At 35.3% G+C, this 18,209-nt stretch overlaps 3 protein-coding genes across 3 annotated transcripts; 2 read left to right on the top strand and 1 right to left on the bottom strand.

Moving 5' to 3' along the window:
- The first annotated feature begins 1,992 nt into the window (after positions 1-1,992).
- On the top strand, positions 1,993-4,355 carry LOC120279099 (probable phospholipase A2 homolog 1). The gene is made up of 4 exons (XM_039285993.1): positions 1,993-2,091; positions 2,178-2,217; positions 2,298-2,417; positions 3,903-4,355. Exons 1-4 carry the CDS (start codon positions 2,014-2,016, stop codon positions 4,079-4,081), a joined length of 417 nt encoding a protein of 138 aa, XP_039141927.1. The 5' UTR covers positions 1,993-2,013; the 3' UTR covers positions 4,082-4,355.
- An 850-nt stretch (positions 4,356-5,205) lies between these two features.
- On the top strand, positions 5,206-7,415 carry LOC120260442 (probable protein phosphatase 2C 27). The gene is made up of 4 exons (XM_039267955.1): positions 5,206-6,001; positions 6,088-6,282; positions 6,352-6,557; positions 6,622-7,415. The coding sequence occupies exons 1-4, from the start codon at positions 5,822-5,824 to the stop codon at positions 7,175-7,177; spliced, it is 1,137 nt and encodes a 378-aa protein (XP_039123889.1). The 5' UTR covers positions 5,206-5,821; the 3' UTR covers positions 7,178-7,415.
- A 706-nt stretch (positions 7,416-8,121) lies between these two features.
- LOC120281776 (protein LOW PSII ACCUMULATION 3, chloroplastic) lies at positions 8,122-18,197 on the bottom strand. Its single transcript, XM_039288503.1, has 12 exons — positions 17,896-18,197; positions 12,598-12,628; positions 12,335-12,427; positions 12,060-12,122; positions 11,768-11,879; positions 10,886-10,971; positions 10,123-10,181; positions 9,924-10,026; positions 9,794-9,854; positions 8,948-9,030; positions 8,782-8,862; positions 8,122-8,440 (listed from the first exon to the last, which is right to left on the bottom strand). Exons 1-12 carry the CDS (start codon positions 18,195-18,197, stop codon positions 8,381-8,383), a joined length of 1,134 nt encoding a protein of 377 aa, XP_039144437.1. The 3' UTR covers positions 8,122-8,380.
- Between the last annotated feature and the right edge of the window lie 12 nt (positions 18,198-18,209).

The raw sequence follows: 18,209 nt of genomic DNA, 5'->3' as shown, positions 1-18,209 counted from the left end.
CTCCATAAGCCACTTGTGCGTCACCTGCGCCCATGCGTATCATCGCATGCCTAATAGGTCATCTACGTAATCAACGATCTAATTCGGAACCGAGCATGAGCTGTTTGGGAAGAGGATAATACTCATGAGGTACACCATAAAGAGTTTTACAAAATTTTCTTCTTCTCCTCTCTGTCGAACAATTTGGTCAAGTGTTCTCTTGATGAAGTCTCTGTGTCTTTCGTAAGTTTTCGATAAATACTTTTTTTTTTCAAAAGATGACTGTGTTTTCTTCTTCTGAAATATTACTATGTCTCCATCACATCGTAGACCAAAAATGAGAGCCACATCTTCAGCCCTAAAACTCAGCAGGCTTGCCCCGGTCCTGAATTTATTAGTGAGGTCATCGTACCTTTATAATAGAGAATCAAAAAGGGTCCTCTCTTGAAATACAGTTTCCAGTTCAGTAAGTGCTGTAAATGGTATCCTTCGGATGATCTCCCAGTGTCGTCCACTTATGTGAACTTTCAATTGAGCCATAGTCTCAACTACCTGTGTCATATAGCATTGACCATTAACTAGGTTGACCGCCATAATCACAAGCCTACGACAATAGCAATACATTAATCAGTATTTAGAACTCTTAAATGGAAAGCTATGTTTAATTAAAAACTGACAACTTAAATGGAAAACTCATTTCTTTAACGGAAATCTAAGTTTTTAAATGGTAAACTCAATTCTTAAACGGAAACCTTATATTTTACACTGATACTATTAAACACTACATACTGCAACTATATCAAATTAAAGGGGTAACATATATCATAAACGTTACACAGCACAATGAGATTGCAAAACAATAAAAAAATCTTCTTCAGCACAACATTATCGCTTTCGATCGTGTACACAGATGAAAATAAAAAACAAAACAAAACAAAACCCTAGCCAAAAAATCTCCCTACAAACTAGAAGATCATCCAATAATCACACCATAAAACCGAAAAATCTCGCTTTCTAATAGAATACTTTACAAATCAAACCGGAAAAAACCCACAGATGTCAAAACAAAAGGAAATTGTATAATATCTTCAACGGCGTCCACCTTGCCTTATTACTTTAGAGCGCAAGCTAATGAAATGCCGAAGAGTTGAGTGGGAGTTCTGCTTCTAGATAGTGATCCAGTCCTTCAGAAGATGTCCACGCAGTGACAACTTTGGATAAGGAAAAGCTGAAGAGGTGAAGCTAGAAAAAAGAAACTGATGCCATTAATGGTGTTCTCTCGAGATTAACCAAGAAAAAAGAAATCGCTTCCTCTCAAAGCAGAATAATCATTGCAGTCAAGGGTGTTATGGTCAAACCATGTCTCACTTGCCACGACTTGCCATGTAAGGGACATATTCGGCCAAAAAATTTCAAAACTAACTCCGTTACATGCTTGGGAGTTTCAAATTCATTGTATTGAAAAGGAGGGGTTTTTTTATGAATAATCAAATTTAAGGGAACAATTTGTGCATATTGCAAACTTAGGGGTATTTTTGGCAATTTCCAGTAAATAAAATACATAAAAATATGATTTAAGGATTTTTTTTTAACAATGCTAAAGATTATTCTTTTGGTCTCATTTGAAAAAAAAAACTTTCAAATTATTTGTCAATTTTAAAAGTCTATAAATATTAATTATTTTTTTCCATATTTAAAAATAGATATGTACATTAATAAAAAAAAATAACTATAATGAAGATCAAAATATCAAATTATAAAAAAAAAAATTATAGGTTTTAAATGCTTTAATTATAATTTTTATATTTATATAAAACTCAAATATAACAATAAATACCAACGACAGAAGTGACTGTTCAGGGGACAAGCAACAAATGAAGAAATAAAATGAAACTTAGCTAATAATAATAGGCAAATATAAACCAGTTAAGCAGCCAATAACAAATCGCCACGTCATACAATCAACGTCACCAAGCCATGATAGAACAAGACGCCAAATGCCAATGGCGTCGGAGCCAGAGACAAGCGCACAGAATGAGAGGCGGAGCTCGTGCCCTCCTGGCACTGGCCACTCTCGCCGCCGGCCTCCTCCTCGTTTCCGGCGATCCCCAGGTCAATCTCTCCCTTCCCTTCTCTTTCTCTATCCCTCTCTGTTCCTTTTGAGGTCACTTTGATCAATCCCTTCTTCCTCTTTTCAGGCGAGTTGCAGCAAATCCTGTGTCGCCATGAACTGCAATTGTGAGTTGAGATTTTTTTTTTTTTCTTTTCTACCAATTAATTTCTTTGATTAATGTTGTTTTTTTGCGGGGTTTGTGAAGCTATGGGGATCAGATATGGGAAGTTTTGTGGGGTGGGATGGACGGGTTGTGCTGGGGAGAAGCCATGTGATGAACTTGATTCTTGTTGTAAGATCCATGACGAATGTGTTGAGAAAAAAGGTATGATCTATTGAATCCATTGATTTTTGATTTATATGATTGGGGTTCTGTGTCTTTTTGGTGTTGTTCTTAGTGTTGATTTTGTGTTTGAGTTCTGGAAATTGGAGTGTAAAGAAGAGAAAGATTCAGCATGATTTGTTTCATTTGTTTTATGTATTCAGTGAATAGTTTCGTGATTTTGACATTAGCTTGGTCGTCGATTATTTGGTGCAAAGATGTGAGCTTTGGTTTTGTTTGTTAAGGAAAGTATGAAAAGTTGGGATTTTTATGGGGAATTCGGCAGAATGCATTACTTGTTAGTGGTTATATGTTCGATATTAGAATTCTGGTTGATTTTGTTTGTAGACTATTTATTTGATTGAAAGATGTAATCTTTTTGCTAGTTTGTCAGTGAAACTACAGGAAGATGGTATTTCACAAAAGTGTAATTTGATAACTTTGTTTTTGTTTGGAGATTGTTTATCTGATACAAAGATGTGACCTTTTGTGCTAGTTTATCAAGGAAAGTACAAAAAGGTGAAATTTTGGAAAGGAATTTGATTATATGCATATTTTTCATTTTTTATTTTTTATTTTTAATAAAGATCATATGCATTATCGATTGGTAGTTTATGCTTTCAATATTATAATATGAATTCTATTCTGTGTAGGGTACTTGTTTGATACAGAGATGTGATCTTTTTTGTTGGTTTATCAATTAAAATACGAGAAGATGGAATTTCCCTGAGATACCCTTTTTTATCTTTCATTGTCTTGCTTTAATCCACTATTATTGTGCTTTATGAGGTTCCTCTCTTTAGATTTAATGCTAAAGCTCACATGCAGAATAATTAAGTTCACCCTGTGACCCTACTTCATTTTCTGTAATTTTACAGTAGCTATATGATTATTCTCTTCTAAATGTCATCATTTGAAGCTGCTTGATGATTACTTTTGTGTGACAAGGCAATCTTCGACCAATTATGTGCCAGATCTATACCATAATTTGAGTTTCTGTATTATTCACAACCATGCATTTATCCAAAGAGTACACATTTTTTAAACTGTGAATTTCATCTTCTATTTATTTAGCCCTAGGAATCAGATATGAAATTTTGTTATGAGGAACCTACCCTGCTTTATTATTAAAATTGTTATACATGTTATCATGCCTGAAAGCATCTATTATTTTTGCTTGGAGTTCTATCTTATTGCGTTATGTATTGAAAACATGCATTCATCTGCTTTAAATACTGAACTAGTTTGTTGGCCAAATTAGCACCTACCATTCTTGCGTATTAAAAGTCGAGCAGGATCAAATTAATCAATATTTGTTTATTGAGTTGGCTTCACTAATTTCTTGTTGATTAATCGATTTCTTGTTGAAAGTCATACTCTATCATGCCACCAATGTTTTCTTGTTGAACTGAAAGTGATTCAACACTTATAGTATGATAAGCATCAATGGATCTATACCATTTTCCGCTGATGTTGAAAACTTTGCAGGGATAATGAGCGTAAAGTGCCACGAGAAATTCAAGAACTGCATCAAAAGAGTGAAGAAATCCGGGAAGGTTGGATTCTCCAAAGATTGTCCTTATGAAGTAGCAATGCCTACGATGATCCAAGGTATGGACATGGCCATATTATTCAGCCAATTTGGTGGCCCAAATGATGAACTATGATTCTGTAATTGATGTATGCTGTCAAAAAATTAAACATTCTGTAGTTCAACAAAAAGAAATCTATGATTCTTCAACAATGTTTATGATTTTTCTGTAAAGAAAGATTCATTAGCATCAAATTAGAGGTTCTTGGAAATTCAGAAGATGATAAATGAAAGATTCATCATGTACTTTGTTTGGTTGGCAATTCTCTGTAAACCAAGAAACAATGTCCGTAGTTTTTCTTTTAAAAAGAGGTTTATTGGCAGCAAATTGAAGGTTCTTGGAAAGTTGGAAGGTGGTAAATGTAAAATTTATTTACTTTTTTTTAGTAGTTGCCAAATTTGGTTTGAGATTTGAAACTAAATTGCTCTTTTGGCAGCATTTATTATCAGGTTTCTCATCTTATGCATTTATTAATATTAGATCATTAGATTGGGCTTTTTCTGAATATACCTCCCTGAGATTTTATTTTTTACGGAAATTTTTTACCAATTTACATGAGAAAAAAAAATGATATAAATATATCAAAACTAAGAAGACCTACAAAATCATAGAAAAATCATTATCTATTGCATATTATCGAACTGGATTAAATATTAATTCCAATAATTATCAAATTATTATTATTATTATTTTTTAACAAATGTGACTGCTGCATACATAATAAAAGATAGATTTTGATTATCTAGTCTGGACACCCTCACTTGATGATATGGGATTAGACCCGTTACCACCCCACAGCATTCAATCGGATTAAAATTCAGAATTCTTAAATTTCTATACCAACACTATGTGCAGTGCAGTTAATGCTGCTGGAGTATCAACCTTTTGCAATTATCATATCAATTATAAATAAGAACATCTTTCTTTTTTTTTTAATGAAACCAAATTTGTGGGAACTTTGTGGTCCTTGAGATCCCCTGGTGTTATCATATGCTGAATCTCAACCGTCCAAACTCCCTCATAGACATTGGGGAAATCGTAGCCGTGCAGATCTATTGTGACTGACACGTGTACGTCTCTGACAGCTAATCATCAAATAATCTGGTACTTGTAACCGGATGTGACCTGCGATAGCCGGTGGCTAAAGAACACTATAAAAGGCTTCAGTTTTCTCCTCGCTTTTCCCTCCCTATTTTCCTCTCTTTTTTCTCTCCGATTTCTTTGTTCCTATTTTTTTATCTCAATGATCGGCCTCCAAAACTCCACAGAATCAAAGAAAATAATGGGGAAAAAAAATCCAATCCCATCGATTTGCTCGGAAATTCATGCAATTTCTTGTCCATCAAGTAATTTCTGAGAAAAGTTTAGTGTTTTTTTTTCCTGGTTTTTTTTTTTAATGTTCTTTAGATTTTTAGGGTTTTTTTTTTTAAGATCCTCTTCAGATCCATGAATCCTTGTTGTTTCTGCTGAAAAGTTGTGATTTTGATGAATTTTGAGAAGTTTCCATGCATAAATGTGAGACTTTTGCTGCCTTCAATTGTTGGGTATTTGGTAGGAAGTCAATAACTTTTTAGGATTTACTTGAATGTGGAATGTGGGTCTTCTTTCTCTATTTAGAGTGGTTGGTGAGAGTTGAGAGTTGGAGGAATTTATTTTCAATCATAGAGCACTGTGAATTTTATCCATGAGAAGAAGCATTTGAGCAAGTTTATTGGATTGAGAGGGTTTTGTAGATCTAATTAGTAGTTTGGAGGATTGTTTCATTGAAGGTAGTTTCCAAAATTGTGAGCTTTTGCCTTCAAGGTGTTTGTATTAATGCCGATGCCTATTTTAGAAGAAGGTCGTGGTGGTGGTGGTGGTGGTGGTGGTTTTGGTAGCAAGGAGACTGAGTCTATAGATGTTGTGAATCCGGTGAACAACGGGAAACCACCAAGGCACGTTCCATTGATTCGGCATCCCGGGAGCACAGCTAGACTTGGTGGTTCGGCTGAATTGGTATGTTGTTTCTTGTGAGTTGTTCTATTGATGTATAATTCATTGAAACGATGTATATGTAAATTACTTGATTGGTTTTATTGCAGGATTTGGATATTGGGAGTTTGGGCTTGAGGTCCCCATCTGATGTGATTCCTGGGTTCTTACCGGTGTTTCGATCAGGAAGCTGTGCGGAGATCGGCCCGAAAACAAACATGGAAGATGAGCATATATGTATTGATAATCTTGTTGATCATCTTGGAGGTGTTGCTTGTTTTCCTTCCCCGGGGGCTTTCTATGGGGTGAGTTTGTGATCATGGCATTGTTTTGTCGACCTTATAGATGATTGTAAAGTAGTATATATTGAGCAGGTATTTGATGGCCATGGTGGCACAGATGCTGCATCATTTGTGCGAGAGAACCTTCTCCGGTTCATAATTGAGGACACACACTTCCCGAATTATGTTGGTAAGGCCATTAAGAGTGCATTCATGAAAACTGATCATGCAATCGCCGATTCCATTTCGATTGATAAGTCCTCAGGCACCACAGCTCTGACTGCTCTTATTTTTGGAAGGTTTGTCTTCATCCCTGTGGTTTGAATTTTGATGAACTCTTAATTTATGTGTGTATCAACTCAGGACTCTGCACATTGCCAATGCTGGTGACTGCCGGGCAGTGTTAGGTAAGCGAGGACGGGCGGTTGAGCTATCAAGAGACCACAAACCGAATTGCCACAGCGAAAGGCTTAGAATTGAGAGGCTCGGGGGCATGGTCTATGATGGATATCTAAATGGGCAGCTGTCAGTGGCAAGAGCTCTTGGTGATTGGCACATGAAGGGTCCTAAAGGCTCTGTTAGCCCATTGAGTGCTGAACCAGAGCTACAAGAGACGACACTATCAGAGGAGGATGAGTTCTTGATCATGGGCTGCGACGGCCTTTGGGACGTCATGAGCAGCCAATGTGCTGTGACAATAGTCAGGAAAGGGCTCATAGCACACAATGATCCTCAGAAATGCGCGAGAGAGCTTGTGCAAGAGGCTTTAAGAAGAAATACATGCGATAATTTAACTGTCGTGGTTGTATGTTTTTCCACTGAACCTCCCCCTCGGATCGAGATCACAAGGTCTCGAGTCCGGAGAAGTATATCTTTGGAGGGACTGAACTTTCTTCAGGGTGTTCTCGATACGGTATGAAGGAGATGAGTTGCCAATATTTTCTGAGTTCTGCTTCTTGTGTACAGATTGTATGTATGATGCATGTGTTCCAATGTATTTTCAGTTGTGGAATAATGGTGCTAGGTGTTTCAAATTAGTTGTTGTTTAGGATAACTTTTGTAAATTTGTAATCCAATTATTTGTCAATGAATAATTATCTGTACCATAGATTTTGGCAGATATCTATTATTAATGCTTTTTCAAACACAGGCTGTGAACATCAAGAGATAAGACAGTTGTTTAAATTCAGCTATTGTTATGTTCCTTCAGAGGATCAATGTGCATTTTCATTTGCAGTTTCCTTGTGCTTGTTCAATTTGTCTTCCAAAAGCTAAAGTTTTAGGCAACAAGCGACCTTCATCCTCATTTAAAAGAAGTCAGGGATTTACATCGGCATAAAAGTATACCATAATATATTTGGGTCTTTATCTTACGTAGATTTTTGGGCTTGATTTCAGGAGCTCTGTCTAAAGTTTGAAATGTGGAAGTTTCATTTTCCTTGCTATATATATTTAAAATTCATGAAAGACTTAAAAACTGCAAGGAAAATGAAAACACAACCAAACTGATTTAGATTGGAATTTTTATGTTTTTCATGTTTTAATATTTTTTGGTTTTGATTTTTCACAGGTTAACCAATTTTCATGAAAAACACATCTAAATTGATTAATGCATAGATTTTATTATTTACTTGGATTTTGATTTAGACAAAAAAAAAAAAAGGGATTTAGCAAGCTGAGATATAAGATTAGGTAACATACTTAATCAAATTTCCATGAGTTGTGTGAGTGTCCCAAAGAGAATTTAATCTTTGAAATTTATATGTTACATGTTTGTCAAAGGCAATTAAAAAAACTTAATAAAAAAAAATAAAACAAAACACACACACACACATACACACACACACACACACACATTATACATAAAGAGGAATTTTACATGCAATTTCAATGCTCTGTTAAGGTTTCTACACAAAACTTCAAACACTCCAAAGAAATACATATTGTATAAATAGAAAAGAATACATTGCAAGGGTTAAGAACAAATGGCATAAAGAAAAGCTGCAGGATTTTTTTAGTAAGATGCTGGGAATTTTAAGATGATCAAGAGGCTGGGAATTTGACCTTCCTCAATCTGGAGGCCAAAAATACATCTTCATCAACAACATGGTCTGATGAATGCTCAACTTCTCCATGCAGAAGACAGCTCCAAATCTGTATCTTCTTCCCACCATGTCGTGTTCTGCGTTAATACAACATAATCAGTAAAGTGACAGTCTTGATTATCAGAAAGCAAACATTCTTCGCATTCGTATCATTTGATTTGATTTTATTCCTTCTCGTTAATATGAAATTGAATTTGTGCCAGAATTGAGGCCCATATTGAGATCATCAGAGCAACATAAAAATGTCCCCCGTTTTTGGGGGCGTGTTCCAGTGTTTCAGAAAGGCAATATGAAACAAGTGAAATAGAAGTAGATACACTGCTCTAAAGAGTAACCGCGAGAACAATGTAGTTTGTGAACTTAATAACGGTAGTTTAAATAGCAAAAGCATTTAGAGGCAAAGAAAAAGGATGCAAACCTTGTATCCTCTTCTTAGAAATTCTAACGAGCTTCCTTGCTCTTCTTGAAGTCCAAGAACACGTAGGAGTTCATCCTTCGTCTGGGCACAGAAAACATCTTGATTTATCAAAAGAATAAAGACGACAGATCAAAAGAATAACTCTACTCTGAAGGTTGGAAAATACCTCCCCTAGCGTGAAGCGGGTTGTGCTTTCGGCTACACAAGCATACGAGCCATCAGTCTGTTTAAGCATCACCTGCCAAGGCCCTGCACAAGAACATTCTTGAGGAAAGTAGATTGACTGAAGTTTTGAAGCATAAAATTACATTTTCCAGTATTGTTGCTTTAAACCTTAAAGGGTCATCAAACAAGCTCTGATACATATGATTCGATTCCCAAATTCTGAAGAGCTGAAATTTAGAATCTTATCATTTGCATATATTATCCACGCACAATCTTCTCGTTGTTTTCATGAGGTAAATAAACTAATTTTGAGGCATAAGAATGAAAGACCAATGTATGGCTAAGGATTGAGAGACTTCATCTATTTCAAAATAAGCAATAAAGTTGAAACCCCATAATGTAGCCAAGCATGCATGTGAACCATCTTTTTGAGAATGTAGCCAAGCATGCATGTGAACCGTCTTAACAACACATGAAAGATGCAAGAGAAGGGATAAGAACATTAAAAACACTAACAAATATGAGAGCAATTATGTGCCATTTAAGAAAAGACTAAGAGCATGATATTTGCTGTATCACAAAATTTGTTATTGCATTCAGTAAACAGCTCATTAACACAAACAAGTGACCAACATGATTGAATGCATACCAGATTCTACAAAACTATCAGACCCAAGTTATGGAAATTTTTTAGGGTTGCTAGAGAGAAAATTCAAGGAAACAATATTTGGAAAAGTAACTCCTACAAGGTTGCTACACAACTTTTCTGGAAATTGGATTACATAGGAATTTATCGAAGTAGCAACTGGAAACTCAAATGAGTTTATAAAGAGAATTAGTTTCTCACCAGGATATTGGCGGAAGAGAGCTCCATTGTAGTTCACTATGTAAGGTGCAACTGGCACTGTCTTCAACCCATCAAAAGAAAATGATAAGGAATGGTCATGAAACAGGATGATGAGCTAAACAATCTCTACCTTTGAATACTCTCTCGTGCGGATGTAGAATACTGGAACAAACTGAGAAAGAAATCTATAGTGTATATCTTTGGTGGGAAAACCCAAAAGACCCAAGTCTGAACTGCAGGATAGAAAACAACAATTAGCCAGTGAGGTCACATGGTGACATCCATGAAATGTGTGTCCTTTATTGACAGGAAGTGAAATAAATTAATACCGCAATGTGTCTAGTTCCAGATTGAAGAGAAGAACAGGAGTTGATGTGGCAAACTTTTCCTGCAAAAGCAGGATATGAAATGAATAAAGGAGAAGGACATAAAAGCTAAATCATAGGCATGACAATGCTTGACTTCTGTTATTTTGAAAATGAAATGTTCCATCAATAATTAAAGCAAAAATAGTATGAAAAAATATTTGTGTTAATCAAATGGACTACCAGATAGATAAAATTTAGGGGTTTTTTGCTTGAATATAACCCTGCAAAAAAGGGCAATTACTTATATAGCCCTGTAAAATTGATATACCCTGGCAAATCATTCCTATTTGCTTATATAACCATACGTCCAAAAACCAACCCAAAAAAATTCATTAGAAAACAAAACTATCCTCTACCCTATTCACTTCACTCATTTTGGAAAATGGAAAAGGAGAAGAAAAAAACAATGATCAATCTACATTTTATATTGTAGATTTTTAACCATAAGACATATAAGCAAATAAAAACATTTCATCAGGGTATAAAAGCAAATATGATTCTTATGAGGCTATATTAGCAATTAACTGCTTCTGTAGGTATGCAAGCAACTTTTTTCTCAACTTTAATACAAGCTTATCACATGTAACTACAACTTGATATCAGATTGGGCAATCAGATTTGTGAAATTCACAGATTATGAGCATGATATGCATAATTTCAAGGAAGTAGCTCAACCAAGCTTCCTAGGAGCCAAAAAGTATTAAACTAAGAAGACAAGGCATACCACATACTTCTCTATAACAGAAAGATCACGTGTGCTACAGTTGATAAATAACAACAATGATGGCGGTTCATCTGGTTTCCAACGATCTGGAATCAAATGTAATACAAGTCAGAATATAGGATAGAGCTGAATAAATTTTTTAAATAATACAAGTTATATATATATAAGTTTTCATCTGGTTCTAACATTGGTATAATAAATTAAAATCAATCTTGTCACGTTAGGAGCTGACAAACAATATCTGATACTTTTAAGTAACAGTGAGTATAAACATTGGTGGGGACATCCCAGAATGAAATTTAACCACAAGATTACGGACCTTCTTTTACGTATGAAACCTAAACATTATAAAAATACCAAAAATGGTCAACCATTGGCTAGCTGAAATTTTGACGTGAATCACATTTAAAATATGGCAAATGATTTTATCCTGAAAATGTGAAGTACAGCATTATCCTCTTAAAAACATTGCATAAGTCAAATGAGAGAGACAACAACAAAATAGGCTTCATTTTTTGAGAACCACAGAAACACTAGTGTCAATGCAACAATTAAAGCATGCACATTTCTAGCACTTCAAAAGGAAGAATCCATGAAACCAAAAACAAAGGAAAAAAAAGGCAGAATCCAGATGACCTTATTTCTATGGGTTGCTGTCAGAAGATTATATAGAGCCAACCAATGCAGTAAAAAGACCTATTAAATCTTCCTTTTATATCTACAGAAACCATTGATACATGTCTTATCACTTAATTAGAAAAATCAAATGCTCAGTTTCATTAGTTCAACATATTGCGGATGCAGAATGCCATCAAACTCGGATACTTTGAGACAGCTGAGACAAAGAAGCTAATGTTTCTAATTTTCATGTAAGAAACAAACCTTCGTCTGTATCCGCAAAATCAAAATCCAATGTGCTTCTTATGGATTTGAAGAAGGTAGTAACAGGTCCACTAGGTAAATCATCCAAAGAGGCAAGACTCACATCACCAATCTAGAATAAAAGAAAGCACATAATGAGAAGCAGAGATGCAAGCTCCAACAGCCATTGAAGGTGACAAAAGAAGATGAAAGATACGACATAAAAAATAGAAAAGATAAGCTTTCTAACATACATCTCAAATGATAAATATGACAAGCAACAACTTGTCACATACTTTGAAAAGAGAGTTACCGTATCAAGAGCAGCCCTAAACAACTTGGAAGCCCTTCTCTTTTCTGGTCTGTCAGGAAAAACCTACATTCCAAAAAGTGAACATACTTTCTAATAAATGAACTGTGAGGAGTTTAGTTCTGATACAAACATAAATTATAGCACTGCATGTTACAAACAAAGCACTAACGCAATTACTACCAGTTCATTAACCAAGAAGATTGCATAAACTCCTTATCCTTTTTCATCTCAACTATTTTATTCCGAATTACAAATCAACAAAGATCCAAACTTACAATGCAAGACTTGGTTCCTTTTATCTGTTGGAGCTTTCTCACCACAGCCAATGCAAGTTGGATGTTAGCATCAATAAACTCATCAGAAGATCCCTTTATAAAGAAAAAATAAAAAAAAAGGACACCAAAAAATCATGAGCACACAAAATCCAATTTTCAATGGCAATAATCATTAGTGTGTGTGTGTGTGTGTGTGTGTGTAAACTTAAGAAAAGAATCATCAAGTAGTTGTGACACATAATAGCAAATGCAAGCATGAGTACCTTGTAACTAGAGATGCTGCTCGGCAAAGGCCTGATCATAGATTCCAAGAGAATGCCATATTTAGTCATTTATCCATTCAATTGTTGGGAGAAAAAGAACAGGAAGACAAGCAGAAACAGTAGACTGTCTAAGAAATCTTTCTCCCTAGTGAGATCAGACACCAGTAAAGTAAACAAAACAAATAACCAAATAACCAAGAGAATCGCTGCAGCAACACAAGCACAAAAACACCAATATTACGTGGAAAACCCTCAAATAAGAAGGTAAAAACTATGGGACCGAAGTCCAGTCAAAAGCTCCACTAATTATCAATAAAAGATTTCACCAAATCTTCTCTAGTCACAAACTAAAAACAAATACTTCAGTATACATCAAGAATCATGTATCCTTAGATCACAAACATAACTATGACCATCACCCGTACCGATGAAAGCCAAACTAGAAGAGAAATAGGAAAAATATCACCAGAATTAGCTTCAAAGGCAACTGACTGAAGTTCTACCCAATGGCGGAACCAAGGGGGCTAGCGGGGTCTCCAGCGCCCCCCTCCCCCTACCGACGCTGGTGAGCAATGAATTGTCGATGGTGAAGCACTGAAGCCCCCTCCGGAACAATGGCAAGTTGTTAATGAAACTAATGAGTCAAAACAAAATGGCTTAAGTCAGTTAAGTGCTTAATTATTGATTAGTTAATAGTTTTCATGGAGAAAAAAATTAGCATGATTGCATCATTGGAATGCCCCCCTTAAAGTCTGACATATTCACATGGCCTCACATGAGACGAGACGAGCACTATTGGTCCATTATATTATAAATTTATAAATTATAATCACATTTAACCTATTAATCATTCATTTATTCTATGTGAAATTATATTTATAACTAATAAATCTTTATTATTGTGACAATAATGATCTTCATTATTGTCATAAACTTGAGTAGTTGCATCTTCATTATTGCGACAATAATTAATAAATTTTCATTATTGTCAGTAAATTATTGTGACAATAATGAGGCAAAACAAAATGCATCTTCATTATTGTCCTAATTTTTTCACATGCTTATTATTAACTCATGTGCAAACAGTGATAAGCTGCAAACAGTCTCACTGTTTGCACATGAGTTAATAATAAACATGTGAAAAAATTAGGATAATAATGAAGATGCATTTTGTTTTACTTCATTATTGTCACAATAATGAAGATTTATTAGCTATAATGAAAATTTACTATCAATAATGAAGATTTATTGATTATTGTCACAATAATGAAAATGCAACTACTCAAGTTTATAACAATAATGAAGATGCATTATTGTCACAATAATGAAGATTTATTAGTTATATATATAATTTCACATAGAATAGATGAATGATTAATAAGTTAAATGTGATTATAATTTAAAAATTTATAATGCGATGGACCAATGGTGCTTGTCTCATCTCATGTGTGGCCATGTGAATATGTCAGACATTAAGGGGAAGCATTCCAATGATGCAATCATGCATCTTTATTCCTCCATGAAAACTTTTACCTAATCAATAATTAAGCACTTAATTGACTTAAGCCATTTTGTTTTGCTTTATTAGTTTCATTCATAGCTTGCCATTGTTCTGGAGAGAAGCTTCAATGGTTCACCATCAGCAATTCATCGCTTATCGGCATGGGGATGGGGGGTTAAAGACCCCCACTAGCCCCCCTTTGGTTCTGCCACAAGTTCATTGAACAAAGGCAATTTTCTCGAGTTGCTCCGGTGGTACAATCTACGGAATGAAGAGGTTTAGAAGACAGTTAATCAAAATGCCCCTGGTAACAATCAAATGACTTCTCCAAAAGTTCAAAAAAATTAACAAATGCTTGTGTAAGGTAGATCACACGTGTTATTATTAATGATATTGGAGATAACTATTTTTTTCATTTTATTGATGAAGCCCGAGATGAATCGGTGAAAGAGCAAATGGGAGTTGTTCTGGGATATGTGAACAATGATGGACAAGTGATAGTGATTCCTTGCTATGGTTCATGTACCTAATACCTCTGCAATTTCTTTGACAAATGCGATTGATTGCCTATTTGCAAAACATGGGTTCTCTTTCAAAGCTAAAAGAACAAAGATATGATGGGGCCTCAAATATGCATGGTGAATTCAATGGTTTGAAGGCACTTATTCTAAGAGAAAATTCATATGCAAGATATGCCCATTGTCTTGCTCACCAACTCAAGCTGGTGATTGTTGTTGTTGCAAAAGACAATCGGATTGTAAGTGATTTGTTTTCAAAATGTTGCTATGATTGTTAATGTGGCCGGAGCATCATGTAAAAGAAGAAACCAATTTTGACAACATCATGATAAGTTGGTTAAGCAGTTAGAGAAAATAGAGATAATCAGTGACAGAGGAAAAAAATCAAGAATCCAACTTAGCACATCCAGGAGATACTCGTTGAGGATCGCATTACACTACCATTCTTCGGCCAATATCAATGTAGACTTCAATGTTAAAGGTACTGCAAAACATGCATGCTGATGGTACTTCTAATGATAATAGAGGTATAGTGGCTAGTGATAGAAAAAATGGAGAGTTATTGGTTTGTATTTGTGATGTACTTGATGAGGCGCTTGTTTGGAATAAATGAATTATTGCTTGCTTTACAACAAAAAGATCATAATATCATTCAAGCTATGCATTTAATTGAAACCGTGAAAACTTGGCTTCAAGAGTTCAGAAAAAATGGGAAGAATTCTTGCAGAAGGTTTGCCTTTTTTGTGAGAGACTTGATCCTAGTGTCTAATATGGACGATAATATAAGAATTCATAGTCATTCTAAGCAGGATGGACAAGTCAGTACTCATTTTCACCACTATCGAGTAGACATTTTCTGTGAGGTAATTATTTGTTTTTAATTTAGGATGTTTTATAAATAGCTTTAATTTAGTTAGTAATTTTTGTTATTGATTTTATTATTGTTGTAATGTTAAGTTATTGATTTGATTGCACAAAAAATGTAAAACCGTTTCCCAGAAACTAGCAAGGAGTTACTTCTTTTTATGTCATGCCTTAATCCAAGAGACTCGTTCTCCAAATTCAACATCCACAAGCTACTCCATCTAGTAGAGCTTTTTCCTGAAGACTTCTCAATGACTGAACACATGATACTTGAGGATCAACTTACCACTTTTATTTATGATGTGCGATAAGATGAAGGTTTTGCAAGTATTGGTGACTTGGGGAGTTTTGCTAAGAAAATGTTTGAGACAGGTAAAAGTGCTATTTTTTCACTCATTTATCACCTTATTGAGTTGGCATTAGTTCTACCAGTTGCAATAGCTAATGTTGAGAGGGTATTTTCTACAATGAATGTTGTCAAAACTGATTTACGCAATAAAATAGGAGATGAGTGGATGAATGATAGCTTGTTTGTCTATATTGAGAAAGATTTTTGCAACTATCGACAATGAAGTGATTCTACAACAATTTCACAAAATACAAACTCGTCGCATGCAGTTACCTCCTCTTAGTCGCATGCCACGCATGTCTGGTATCAGCATTGGTCGTGGCAGCATTTCTAGTTCAAATGTGCAAAAATAATTGTTTTGTACTTTTTCCTATATGTGAAGTTCTAGTTTAAATTGTGGTTATTTTAATTAAAATTTATTATCATATTATTTTATATTGCAGCCAATGCATCTTGGTCCCACCACTGGTTCTACCTTAATTAACTCCAAAACACAATCCAATTGTTCAAGTGTTGGGTAAACTAGTCCTTGATATACTTTCAAAATTTCAGCTCAATTTGATGTTTCACCACCCAATCGTTAACTTCATCAGAACTGTTTTTCTTTCTCTACTCAAGCATTTTTATGTCATTTTCAGCTGTCTCCTTTTTCCCCTGCATAGCTGCTACCAAACTTCTACTGAACCATTAATAACGCAACCCCTAATGGTGATTTTTGGTGTCTAAACACCCTCCAAAATGGCTATATTTACCAATATGCCATTACACAATTTTGAAAAACAATATACCATCTGCTTGGGCCAAAAACAAGTCATTCACGTAGGCCACAAAATAGTTAAGCCGTCCTCTATATAAGAGGGAAACTTACCCAACATTTAAAGCAAAATACTTAGCCATCCTCTATAACTGAGTCATCTGCAAAATACTTAAGCCATCCTCTATACTTGGGTTAGTCATTCGCAAAATACTTGCCATCATCTATACCTGGGTTACTCATTTGCAATATACTTGCCATCCAGCATGCTTGAGTTAGTCATCCGCAAAATACTTAAGCCATTCTCTATACTTGAGTCAGTCAACCGCAAAATACTTGAGCCATCCTCGATACTTGAGTCATCCAATTTTGAGTTTCCCTCCTATATAGAGGGTGGCACAAGTATTTTGTAGCCCATTTGGATGACTTGTTTTATGGCCTAAGTGGATGGTATGTTGATCTAGTCAAAAGCCCACTAATTGTAGTTCAAAATCGTGAAGTAGAATATTGATAAATATAGCCACATTGGAGGGTGGTTAAGCACCAAAAACTATCATCAAGGATTGCATAATTGATGGTTTAAAAGAAGTTTAGTAGCAGCATGCAGGAGGAAAAAAAAGGAGTAAAATGACACCAAGAAATGCTTGAGAGGAGAGAGAGGAAAACATGACAGTTTTTTATTAAGTGGACAATCTGGTGGTGAAATATCATCGGATTGAGCTGAAATTTTGCAGACATCTCAATAATAAGGTTAGTTTTGATGAGATTTTTCCTACGTGTGCTCTAGTTTGGTTGCCAAAGGTACAAGCAACGGCACTGAGTATGTTTGTGATAGAAAATATATAATTCTTGCTGATGTATTTGTCTCAAGCTTGTGACTAATGAAAACTTGGCATGAAATCCTTTCTTAGTGATTGGTGGAGCTTTTGACTAGACTTTGATCTTGTGGTTTTTATGTTATTCTTGAATAGTTTTCCCCATATAATCAGTGTTCTTGTGCTAGTGTGTTACCGTGATTCTTTTGTTTATGTGGTTATTAACATTACTTGCTGTATTAGTGTTTGATATCACTAAAGAGAGATTTCTGAGCAGTTTACTGTTTCAGCTTGTTCTTATTATTTTTTTTCTCCAAACACAACTTTCCCTTCTATCAGCAAAGATTATGAAAAGAATTCTAAAAGCGCTAAATTGGGCCAGTTTTCATGCATTTGATGAAAAACAACCAATAAACAGAAGCTACCCTCAGAAAAATCAGAGATTTCATGAGAAGCCAAAAAAAAAACAGCAATGAAGCAGTGACAGAAGAGCTCACGGGAAATCGATTTCAAGACGGGTCTTTCCATCCTCGATAGCGAAAACAAGCGACCGCGCCGCGTCGGAGACAAGGATTTCATATGACTTCGGCTTGTAGACCGCCACCCCAGCCTTGGGATCAACCCCAGAAGAACCAGCATCAACACTCGCTTTCACCACCCTTAAGCTCTGTCCACCATGAAATCCACCACTCCGAGTAGCAGAGAATGGAATCGATCGCCATTGAAGGAGAGGAAGCGGGGGAGAAGCTCGAATAGGGAGAGGAGCAAAGCACGAGAAGAGATAACCCTGAGAAGCCATGAAAGGATAGAA

The sequence above is a fragment of the Dioscorea cayenensis genome, chromosome 1 (genome assembly GCF_009730915.1).
Source record: "Dioscorea cayenensis subsp. rotundata cultivar TDr96_F1 chromosome 1, TDr96_F1_v2_PseudoChromosome.rev07_lg8_w22 25.fasta, whole genome shotgun sequence".
Classification (NCBI taxonomy): Eukaryota; Viridiplantae; Streptophyta; class Magnoliopsida; order Dioscoreales; family Dioscoreaceae; genus Dioscorea; species Dioscorea cayenensis.
The sequence above is the reverse complement of the archived record's forward strand: the minus strand, read 5'-3'. Positions and strand labels throughout refer to the sequence as shown.

Bases quoted from the DNA above. Each gene is read 5' to 3' on its own strand.
- LOC120279099 (XM_039285993.1), top strand. From the start codon at position 2,014: ATGAGAGGCGGAGCTCGTGCCCTCCTGGCACTGGCCACTCTCGCCGCC. The intron at 2,092-2,177 runs GTCAATCTCTCC...TCCTCTTTTCAG, and splicing joins TCGTTTCCGGCGATCCCCAG to GCGAGTTGCAGCAAATCCTG. The intron at 2,218-2,297 runs GTGAGTTGAGAT...GGGTTTGTGAAG, and splicing joins TGTCGCCATGAACTGCAATT to CTATGGGGATCAGATATGGG.
- LOC120260442 (XM_039267955.1), top strand. From the start codon at position 5,822: ATGCCGATGCCTATTTTAGAAGAAGGTCGTGGTGGTGGTGGTGGTGGT. The intron at 6,002-6,087 runs GTATGTTGTTTC...GTTTTATTGCAG, and splicing joins TTGGTGGTTCGGCTGAATTG to GATTTGGATATTGGGAGTTT. The intron at 6,283-6,351 runs GTGAGTTTGTGA...TATATTGAGCAG, and splicing joins CCCCGGGGGCTTTCTATGGG to GTATTTGATGGCCATGGTGG.
- LOC120281776 (XM_039288503.1), bottom strand. From the start codon at position 18,197: ATGGCTTCTCAGGGTTATCTCTTCTCGTGCTTTGCTCCTCTCCCTATT. The intron at 12,428-12,597 runs GTACTCATGCTT...TTCTTTATAAAG, and splicing joins GCAGCATCTCTAGTTACAAG to GGATCTTCTGATGAGTTTAT. The intron at 10,027-10,122 runs GTATTAATTTAT...TCTATCCTGCAG, and splicing joins CTGGAACTAGACACATTGCG to TTCAGACTTGGGTCTTTTGG.